The 12,336-nt window shown below is 22.9% G+C and overlaps 1 protein-coding gene across 1 annotated transcript; it reads right to left on the bottom strand. All coding sequences in view use genetic code 6, as the record gives it.

Moving 5' to 3' along the window:
• Positions 1-2,155: 2,155 nt before the first annotated feature.
• TTHERM_00654220 (transmembrane protein, putative) lies at positions 2,156-12,236 on the bottom strand (the record flags this gene model as incomplete). Its single annotated transcript, XM_001013974.2, has 18 exons — positions 2,156-2,595; positions 2,650-2,728; positions 2,813-3,448; positions 3,509-3,807; positions 3,864-4,353; positions 4,422-4,755; positions 4,812-5,343; positions 5,407-5,987; positions 6,131-6,960; positions 7,028-7,842; positions 7,895-8,250; positions 8,303-8,830; positions 8,997-10,197; positions 10,282-10,611; positions 10,662-11,102; positions 11,180-11,335; positions 11,395-11,664; positions 11,738-12,236. The coding sequence occupies 18 exons, from the start codon at positions 12,234-12,236 to the stop codon at positions 2,156-2,158; spliced, it is 8,817 nt and encodes a 2,938-aa protein (XP_001013974.2).
• Between the last annotated feature and the right edge of the window lie 100 nt (positions 12,237-12,336).

Genomic DNA, 12,336 nt, shown 5'->3' with positions numbered 1-12,336 from the left:
AAATCGCTTGTTTCAATTTATTTAATTGCTAAAACTTAAGAGCTAATGATAAACAAATTATCAATTAAGAAAAAGTTTATTATGTATAATTTGTGTTAATTTTAATTTTGATTACCAAAGGGAACCAATCGTTGAAATCACAAATCTCAACCTTTTTTTTAAGATTTTATTAAAAATTTCATCTCACAGATTCTTTTTACACTTACATCAACTTAGGATAGTAAAGGTCAATAATTTATTAAAAGTTGAATTATTCTGAAATAAAATTATAATTTTGCATACCTTTAAAAAATATAAATATTACTGGATTAATTATTTGTTTAAGTATAAAATTAATATCTTTCTTTTTGTTTTTTTAAAAATAATTTATGATATTTAACACGTTATTTAATAGTAAGTTAATTAATATCCATGTCAAATTTAAAAATAAATAGAAAGATAATTGATTACTTTTTGGTATATAGCTTAATTTTTTATAATTTGAGAGTAAATAAAATTTGAAGAAAAAGGATAGTTATTTTCTTATAAATTTGTAAATGAAAGTCATTAAATTTTTTTAATTTCGGAATTTTTCAAATTAAAATTATGCTTCTTGGCATTGAATAAATAACTAATATTGTGCTTGTAATAAAATATTCGCTTTAAAAAAACTGCATGTTTTTACCTTTATAATATTTATTATTTCTAGTTATCTTCATACAAACTTAAAATTTATTAATTAAATAAATTTTATATTTTAATTAAGAATAAACTGAAATTATCTTTAAAATATTAGGTTGTGTAACAATAATTGCGAGTTTAAATAATAATCTATAAAACATATACAAACACTCAGTTAAAATAGTCTCCTTAGGCATTCATGCCTTTTTTCTATCTCTCTTCAAGCTTTGATTTATCTTGAGAAAAAATTTTGGTTCTCTAGACCCTATAAAAGCTAAAAAGGTTTCTTAAAATTCTTCACTATTTTTAAAGGTTTTACCTGATAAATAATTATCTAAGTGCTAAAAGAGGTGCTAATCTGATGGGACTAGATTATGAGAGTAAGCTGGATGCTAAAGTACCTAAATTCCTAGTTAAATGAGCTTATCTTTTGTGCTTTTCGCTTAATGCAGGAGAAAAATTAAGCGAATTTCCTCTTATTCCTTAGGCACAGTCTACTTGCCTTCTGAACTTAACTTTTTGTTTTTTTTTATTTATTTTGATAAATTTAGGTCTCTATTTTCAAATTTACTCAAAAAAAGATATCAAATCCTTTATTTTGATACGATTTTAATAAATATATTGAAAAACTTGTAATAATTATTACACAGCCTATATAAATCTAAAATTTAATAAACTATTTGATTTTTTAGATAGTAAATGAATGTTAATCAAAAGATAATAGGGTTAGAAAACAGATATTCTCAAAAGAAGAAGAAAAAAAACTATGTTTACTTAAGCTTCTAATTAATTAAATAAATTAAGTACAAAACCTTAAAAAAATTTTTTGGCAAAATGATTTTATCTTTATTCATTTTTTTTTACTGATTGAAAGATATTACCAAGAAACTTGAAACGTATATGCATTATTTCACTTAAATTAGCATAGTCTTAACTCTAAACCATAAAAAACTTAAATTCCTATTTATGTAATTTTTTATTTTTTAAAAGATTAACCTTTATTTAGCTAATTATTTTACTATTAGTTTAATCTTCAAAAATAAATCTCTATTAAATTTTTAAAGTTTAATTTTTAAGTAGTTTTTAAAGTTTAATAGATAAATAAATTAGAAAATTAAAAAATTACTTTTAATTTAATTCAATTTGTGTGACTTTTAATAAATGGCTAATTATGATAGAGTTTTTTTGAAAACTTGAATAAAATCATGAAAAAAACTAAAATTTAAATTAATACAATACATAAGTGTAAATTTACCCATTTGTAACTAAGCAAAAAACAAAATTTCAATTATTTGAAGTTCTTTATCATTTATTAATTTTTTTTATGGATTTTGGGCTCAAATTATATATTTACCAAAAACTTAGGTCATAAGATGGTTCAATTTAAAAAATTTTAATGTATTTTTTAATATTTAAAAATTAAATTAATTTTTATAAATATTTATTTATTTATTAATTTAATATAATATATTTAACTTTTAAATTACACGCATTTTCATACATCATTTTCTGGTTATAAATCACTCTATTAATAAATTTTGCTTACAGCAATCTCTTAATTTTTAAAGATTTACTCTTCTTACTCTTTTTTATCTTGATCATGCTCCAAACTTTTTTTAAATGCACTCAAAAAATTTCTCTGACTATAGTTATTAAATGGACTTTTAGCTTAAAAAGAATTATTTTAAGATTGCATAATTTTAGTACATGAATCTCCTATATACTTTTAATTATTTAAAATATTGACTCCCTCATTAATTTGTATATCTGAGATTATATCTACTTCATTGACTTTATCAAAATGGCTTTCTGAGCTATCTAAGCTTTTCCCATCACAATGATTGTTTAGAAGTCTACTCATTTAGATATTTTTTGGAGAAAATAGTTAATTATTAAGGGTAGATTTGTCAGTAATAACTTTTGGAATTATTCCTTCTGTTTTATAATATTATTTAGTATTTTAATAAAATTATTAATAAATAAATTTACCTGAAGCATTTCCTAATGAAGGATTAGTCTTAAGCTAGTAATTTTTTACTACATTTTAGTTTTTATTTCTTTCCAAGCACTTTTAAATATATAAATTATTTATTTTTAAATGAATAGATGAGGTTATTGACAAATAAAAATGTAAAAATATCAAATAATTTACTGATTTAGCTTTTAATAAATGTGGAATGTTTTTAACTTAATTTTTTTCATCGATATTTAAATTATTATTGAACTCATTTTCATTGGATTATTCATTTTAATTTTCTATATTATCATTGTTGAATTTTATTTTTTTCAATTTGCTTGGTATTTAATCATCAGGTATCTACCCATTTAATATTGGAAATACTGATTCTGGTTCTACTTTTAGCTTACCACTCCATAAGCTGATCAGTTTTTTCTTTTTCAAAATTTTAACAATCGATTTCAACCATCTTCTTTTGAGGTAGTATTTCCTTTATTTTTCTGAGAAAAAATATTTTCTACAGCAAATGAATCTTACAAAAAATATTTTAAATTTTTCAAACACATCTTTGTTCTAAGTAATAAATACTGTGCTTAGTATTTTAAAAGCCCAAAGTACAAATAGGAGATTAATGATCGCAATTAAAAGAATGGAAATTAACCACCAAAATGGATTTGATACATTTTGATATGCAACAAACCCTAAATAAATCGAAATAGCTTAAACAATAGTTTATGTCATATCAACTTTATTGTAGATTTGTTCTTTGTATGGTTAAAAATGAAACAATAAAGAACCATAGCAACACACAATAAATAATATGAATAATATCTATTTTTGTTTAAAAAAAAATTTTAACTCTCTTCATAATTAAAAATAAAATAATCTTACCTTGTTTGGTATATCATATTCATAGAAAGTTAAACAACACATGACTAAAAGTTTCATATTCATTTTAACAAATTCCCAATATTTTGAATTAGATTTATATTCTAGAATCATAAACATAAAACTTCTTTTTTCAACAATATATTTTCTTTGTTTTGATCTCCAAATTAAGATAAGCAATATTAGGGGAATAAATACTGCAACCACTAAAATTACAGGAATTACTAAGCTTAATGACCAAATCACATAGTCTGAAGTATAGCACTCGAAAAGAAGACTAAATTGAATATACTTAGTATTACCTTATATTTTTTGCAATTTTTAAAAAAATGATATAGAAACCAAAATTGTTATTTACCTATTTAACGGCAGCTGATAAGAGTAATTGCATTTTTGAATATACTTGGCTAAAAGTACATTAGGCAATAGCAAAAAGAAGTGTTTAAGTAAAATCCTCTTATAAATTTATCGCGGTATGATAAGAAAGCTGAAATAGCAAAGATAAGCAAACACGCTATAGGAAGAATTACAGCAGCAATTAGTTGTAAATAGATCATGCTTATTCCTGTAATTTGCTAAAGCTGGTAAAAGAAACACTCAAAAGAATAAAGTATTTATGTTGTTGGATTAGCGATAACATCTACTGGATTATTGAAGAAAGATGGAACACTAATCTAAAATGTAGTTAAAACCATGATAATTTAAAAATAACTTAAAATTAACTTTAGCAAGACAGAAGTATTTTATTCTGCTTCTTCAATCTATTTATCAGTAAGGTGTACTCTAATAGAATAATACTTTAATAACTTGTTTAGAATTCCATCAACACTTATTTTTGCACTAATAATCTTTTTTTTAATAAAATTAAAGTTAATTTAAGATTGAAAAATAAATAAATGAATAAATAATTATTTACATAGAATAACATCAATCCTAGAATTTTCAAAGAGTTAGTTACATGATCCCCACATACTCCACACTAAAAATTCCCAGCTGTTGTATATCCATTATAGATATCACATGTTTCACAAAGAGGTCCTGTATGTCCTGTAGAACAAGTAGAGTTATTTTATCCTCCTAGACAGTTGCTTGGAGAATTTATACACTATATTATCTAATCACTTTGATCATTAATCCTCCAATATCCTTCATCTACATTTATTTAGTCCCCGCCTGGGCATTATGCATATTAACTGCATTTACTGCATTCTGTTACTGGTTTAGATAAGTTTGGATATGCCAGTGAGTATCTATGTAAAATATATTTTAAAAATTTTGAAACTTTTAATTTTCTAATAAATTTTACGTTCCTGTTGAGCACTTCACACATTTATAGAATATTTATGTTGATGAAGAAGATGTTTGAATAACTTCGGAAAATATCTCTCCCCTAATACACTATCTTAACTAGATTTCTAAAATAACTTAATATCCATTAGAATTATCTGATGAAATACTACTAGATGTTAGGATTAAATATACACTAGTTCCTGGAATACCTGTTATTATAAGATTAGAAACATTAAAGTACCCTTAAAAACTAAATGTAGTTTCTGAGCTAGATATCACAAAATTGTTTGATTTTTTAGATAAATCTAATACAACTTTTGGATTTATTTAAGTATAGGAACTATCAATAATCAAATTATTTTCATCTAGTAATTGAAACACTAAATTAGGTAAACTAACACCACTTACCTAGTCTTATATTTAATATACTTGATTTCCATCAGAATCTATGTAAGAAGTATAATTGAAATTAGAATATTATTGACTTAAAGTTTTGTTGAGGATTATTTTTTTAGGATAGGAGAAAGAGTTTTACCCATATGTGCTATCTATTGAAGAAAAAAAAAAAAAATACAATAAGAAGAGAAAAATCAAGAAGAAAAAAATTATACTTGCTACGTTGTTCATAATTACTGTTTTCTAGTCAGTATAAGGACTTTAACCTTGATAAAAAATACCACCTCCCAATATTTAAGCTGTGTTACCTTATATTTTGGTGTTTAATATATTAACTATTTAATTATTTTTTTCTTTTGTTGACTAAATTTCAAAATATGCTCCACCTCCTTAGTTAGCAAAATTTTTATTAAAGAAGCAGGTATCTATTACTATAAAATATACATCTTAATTCGTAATAAAAGATAAACCACCTCCAAATCCTTTAATTGTTTAACTATTAGTAAAATTGCTATATTTAATAGTGATATTGTTGCTTAAATTAATGATTTATAATGAACCTCCATTATTTTGTGCTAAGTTTTAATCAAAAACTGAATTTATTATACTACCTTATGAATTAAATATAGCCAAAGCTCCTCCACTGCACAAACTATCATTACAACTAAGCTTTTAAAGTAATCCATAACTCAGATTTATTGTTGATTATTATACAATCATTATTGCACTAAACTAAGACTATATGTCTGTTGTTATATCTGTAGTTAACATTCTAGTGCTTGAAGGTACATAACTCCTATTTATTTAATAAATTTAAATTAATTTATTTTTAAATAAAAAATACTTTCAAACAATAATTAAAATTAAATTTTTTGTAATTACTATTTTCAGAAAAGTAATTAATTTATTTTAAATGTTTAATTTATGATAAATATTTACTGACTATTAGTTATATTTGTATATGCCATATTGAGAGTAGATTGTTATATTAGAATCATTGCTGAGCTATAATAAATGCAATTATCAATATATGAATTAGTAATATTTGTAATACTAAATGATGTAGCTTTAAGAATCAAAGTTTAAGCATCACTAGTAGAAACAGTTTTCTAAAATATTTAAAAACCAGATAGATTTAACAAAGAAATTTAAGCTATGCTTGATTACAAAGTTATATATTCTCCAACATTCTACATATCTTTTATGTAATTTAATATTTATGTATCATATGTTTAAAGATTTGGGTTGTTTTATCTAGACTTTAGATCATTTATTTGTAAATTAGAATTTTATATATAAGCTAATCCTCCTTATATTGAGAATAAATTTGAAGTAGTACAGCCATTAAATATCACAGTAGGAAATGTGCTTTGGAGGCTTAAAATATTCTTAGAAGATACCATAAAATATAAATAAATACCTCCTCCTTCAGAAGAAAGAATATTTGTGAAAATGCAATTATTAAATTACAAAGTAGTTAAATTAAGAGCTTAATTAATGTAAACAGCAGCACCATTTTAAGCAGCTATCAAATTTTAAAATATACACTAATTGAATTTATAACTTGCTTAAGCTTAACTTGGTACTATAGTCAATCCATTTCCCTACTAAGCAATACTATTTGTAAAATTGGATTGGGATACTGTAAAGTTGTTAGATTGTATTTCTATGTATCCTCCTTTGTATGTTGCATAATCTAGATCGTAGTTATTATTTTAAAACTTTGTATTAGTTATTTGGCCATTATATACATTCAAATAAAAAGCTGCCTAAATATCAATTGAAAAAATAATGTGTATTAATTAATGTATAATTTTAAAAATAATTATTATTTACGGATGATGAATAGGAAATTAAATTCTAAATTGCTGAGTTTTAAATTAAAAAGCTTGAAAATGGAGACGATAGAGTCAAGCATGAACCTGAGCTTTGAAATAGTTTCTACGGAGTTAAAAATAAGATCTAATTATAAGTAACATTTGTAAATTATATTTGCAAATTCTAATAGGACTCAATTAAAACAGCTGATGATTAATAAAAGGACGTTAGAGTAAATAAATTTATTGTGTTAAAATATGTATCTTAAAATGTAATATAACCGTTAGGCTATTATTAATTTAATAAAGTAGAGCTGGAATCAATAGATATAACATAATTATTTTATAAATATTTATTTTCAAAGCCACATTAGTTTAATTACAGAGATAATTGTGTATGTTCCTATAATACTAAGCAAGGAAAGTCTATAGCTGAACTTTCAAAATTTGTATTTTTGCAATAAAATTGAGTAATTTTTACTGAAATACATTTTAAACAAGAGAATTAAGTAATGTGGTTATCAATACTATTAACTGTTTAGAGTACCATTTCTTATGTATTTGACAAGGCTATTTATATGTAATTAGAAGATGAGGTATCTATATTTACAGAGGAGCAACTATCAGTTTGGTACTAATCATAGCTGCATGGAATTAAATTTAACTATCTAAAATTAGAAGATTTTATAAATAAAGCAGAAATAAAATTCAAATCTTATGTTTGCCCATCAAATATTAAAACTATAATTGTCTAATCAGTCATTAAGTATGTATTACCTATAAAATTAAAAGTATCTATAAAAGCCTAAAAAAGTGTCGTGTAAGAGTTTATTCCTAAAAAAAATATAATTTTAACTTTAAATAAATATTTTAAATAAAATATTACCAATAAGAGATACATTTTCAAGAATATTAGAAGTTATACTTACTTAATTTAGCGTAAAAATTTAGGCGCTAATGAAAAACCTAGAAGCATTAGCTGTTTGCTTAAGCCTAATGGTATTACTTATAAGGTTAAAACCATCCATTTAAAGGTTTAACAATTAAATAGAGTATATAAGGTTAGTGAAATAAAAAATATTATTTTAAAATGTTATATTTTTTAGTATTAGTGTATTATCATTAGAATTTATGTAAAATAAGCTTCCCGAAGAGTTGAAATATTATTTTTATATAACAGTGTTCTAGAAAAGTAAAGTTCCGGTTGATTAGCAAACAACATATAAAGGTATTGGGTTAGAGCTATTAAATAAAATTTATATGTTTTACTAAAATATTTTAATATATAATTTACCTTTTACTGATAAGAAGCGTATTACTCATTATAAAATTAGGAATACTAACTTAAAAGAAACTAGCATAAGCATTTTATGTCAGTATAACATTTTAAAACTAAACATAGTTGTAAGTATTGATTAGCTGTTGTTCTTTTATAGAAATATTAAATACAGAATAAGTGTTTTAAGGTATATTTAAAGTGTAATCAACTGATTAAATATTAAGATTAACTTTTAATTTTTTTAAATAATTTGATATTACTGAATTTTTCGTATCTAATTAGGTATATTATTAATTCCAAATAATTAAACTTCCTTATTAGACGTAAATATTATAGTTTATATTTATATTTATTAGATAAAGCATTGAATTAAGTAAACTATACTTGGATTAGGCTAATGCTTCTTATCTTAAGATATAGCCTGAACTATCACTTTTAAAATAATCTGCAATGCTAGAACTATTAGGTTATTAATTTATAAAATTCCTAATTTCGCATGTACTATTATCACATACGGTGGATTCACAATCATTTAAACTAACTCTATTTTATAATAATTAATTATAAAAATTATGTAAAAACTTAAATGAATTTCATCAAAAAATATTTATTATTTTACTAAAAATTTATTACTCAACATTTCATTAATTTTATTAAAAAGAAATTAAAATAATTATATTTTTTTGGTTTTATTAAAAAAAATATTTACATTTGAAAGAGGGAAGAACTATCTACTATAAGCAATTATGTGGTAGATAAAGTTACTATAAAATTAAAGAAGTTGTCTGATGATGATTTATCAATTGTGAGGTATAATTATAAACTATAATTTTATAGATTATAAGAATAAACTTTCAAATAAGTATTGACTTTAAGAATAAGCAGAGAGGTATCTTGCTTGTATTCTAAATAACTAACTTAATAGGGATAGCTATCATTATTAGATTAAGATTAAAATATTTGGTTAATGGTTAATTCAACATTTGTTTACCATGTTGCAGAATAGCTTATCAGTGATGAATAAATATAATTAGTTGAATCATTCAAGTTAAATTGAATAAATAATTAATTTAATGTTGGAATGAAATAAAAACTAATTATGTTGTTTATTGCTGTTTTTATTGTTGTATTAAAAGTCTATATTTTTTATTAAATTAAATTACTTAGAATTTAAAACTAATTCACAATCATGACACCATTATTTATTTAAGGCTAAAGAAAAATTATCTAATTGTTGAAATACAAAACTAAATTAGAATTAGAGTCAGATATGAAATCAATAAAACCAGACATGCTTTACAATTATAGAAAAGGATTTGGTGATTAGTATTAAAGGTGGCCTTTAGAATCATAAATGTATAGGAATAAATTAGCTGTATATTATTATAAAATTCTGCCTCCAGGTGGCTTTTAAGGATTTCCTGTAGTATCAAGACAGTATTAAGTAAAATCAAGAAATTTAATATCAAAAATAAATGCTACATAATTAGCATTCCCTATGCTAAAAGATACTTCATCTACTATCTAATTTATGTAAATATTCTTAGAGGAAAAATCTAAAGCAACAGTAGTTTTTTATTAGGATATATTTATAAAATATAATTAAATTTGGGCAATTTAAACAGATTCAGTTGCTTAGTTAGCTGTGGGACATGCACCATTTATTTTTAATAAATATTATTAAGGTTTAAAAAATAGAATAAAAAGATTCTAAGTTGAACTTATAGCTAAAGGAGTAAATGTTATAGCATTAGCGAATGACAGTGTTTAAACCTATGTCACAGAAGTACTGAGATTAATAAAGGAATAACTAATATTTAAACTTTATCTTGATTGTTAAGGAGTTCCAAATAAAGTTATTTATTTATCAGTATCATCATATGAGCCGTTGGTGATATCAGAAGTTATACCTATTGAAATTATAATAAAAAATGACTTCAACCAAGATTAAATGATTTTATAATAATTAATTTTTTTATTATTTTCAAACTTACCAGTAGAATATTATTAAAAGTTAAAAGAGGACAAATTAACAGTTGAAGGTGTGAAATTTGCAGCTGACGATATTTGAGAGGAGAAATCAAATGAAATAATGTTTCCATTTGTAGAAGCAACCAAGATATAAGATAACTCTTATATTAGAATAGGCGATATCATTTATATAGAAAATTAAAAAGTGATTTAAATTGCCCCAAATAAGTTATAGTTATTGCTTATCAAGTCATTTATGTTGTATATAGATATATATTATGTGTAAACAAAAGCTACATAAAATTATTTGTTATAGAAGATATTTTTTATCTACTTGATTAAATTACTTGCACCTATTATAAAAATAAAATTAGAATTAATAGTTTTTCTAAGTTAAACATACTAATCGATATAGCAGCTGAAGGTGTAGATATCATTTGTTTAAGCGAGTAGTCATAAGTTGAAACACCACCTTGTAAATTCTGTAAATCGAAAAAAACTAGAGAGTTTTATTAATAATTAGATTGCTGTGGCGGAGAAGAGCCACCAGGTGATGATTAAGCTTAACCAAACATAATAGCGATTATTGTTGTGCTTTATAAATGAGTAAAGGCATTTACAGGATAATTTAAAGAAGTACCTTACCAAACTCCTGCATTTATCATAGTACTAGAAATTGAATTAGATATATCGCAACCATAAATCAAATTAGATGTAGAAATTCCAAGAAGAACTTATTTTTTTTAACTATTTTTTAAAATTCCAGATGCATCTTAAATTATTAAAAATTAAGATGGCTAATCGGATATCCCTTACTGCTATGTTGCAGAGCTTGATATTGTAACTTTTAGATAAAAAATTATTATTTCAGCATTTTAATTGTTATATCTTTTATATGAATTTATAAGTTATCATATTTACTTTAGAATGAGAGGATATATTGATAATTAGAATCAATATAACTGAGAGAAGTAATTCCGTATTGATTATCTGCTTGTAGAGTTATCAAATATTAAGATAAACTGGAGTTTATGTATTATTTTAAAAAGCTTGCTGTTGCTAATATTTACTATTTTTCTAATTTTGTTATAAAAATAAATTATTTTTTAAAGTTATAATATTATCGAATTGCTTACAGGCGTTTGTAGTTATTGAGGAATCGAGTAAGGTCTGTCCTGAATATACATTATAAACTTTGTATTCTATTTAAGATATTACAAGAATATCGCCATTTTGATTAGATGCGATAGATTGAATTCCTAAAGTATCTGTTGTATAACCTGTTTGATACACTATATTTTACCCTGTCTTAATGTTACTTATTAGAAATCTGCCTTAAGAATCTCCAGATGCAAAAAATATGGAATTAGGTATATAATTAATTGCCTAAACATTAGTAGGGTGACCTAATTTTAAGAAAAGTTAATAGTATAGTAAAATTATTTAGAAATGTTGCTTTTAGTAAAATTATTAGCTTACCAGCTTTATTTAAAAATGTCGGGCATTAAATTGATGACTGAGGGAAACTAATTGCTTTTACTGTTTGAATGAGTAAAATAGAAAATAAAAATATGTTCATTTTTAAATAGCTTTTGAAATATTGATTCCGTTTTTCTTGTAATTATTGATCGTATTTTGTGTTGTTATGAATTAAATATATCAATTATTCCACATTAATTTTTAATTAAGAATTCTTAAATTATTTCAAAATAATTGTGCATTTTTTATAATTTTAAGGTTAAAACAATAAAAAAAAGTACTTTAAGTGCTTATAACACTTTACATTTATTTTCAAGTTAAATTACTACCTTTCTACAGCCACTAAATTCACGTTTTCAATTAATTTAAATAATACTTTTTAGAAATTTAAAATTAAATAAATTTAGGTGATAGATAGTTAATAGATATTTTATTTTAATAAAAGCTGATAATCGATTTGTTTGAATTTTAAAATAAATTTAAAATATTTTGAAATCATTCATAACTTTATAAATTAAATAGAGATATTTACTTTAGAGAATTAAAAAATCTTATTTTAACGTTTCTCTAATATTTTTTTGCAGATGAAATGAAATGTA

This window comes from Tetrahymena thermophila, assembly GCF_000189635.1.
Source record: "Tetrahymena thermophila SB210 genomic scaffold scf_8254667, whole genome shotgun sequence".
NCBI lineage: Eukaryota > Ciliophora > Oligohymenophorea > Hymenostomatida > Tetrahymenidae > Tetrahymena > Tetrahymena thermophila.
The sequence above is the reverse complement of the archived record's forward strand: the minus strand, read 5'-3'. Positions and strand labels throughout refer to the sequence as shown.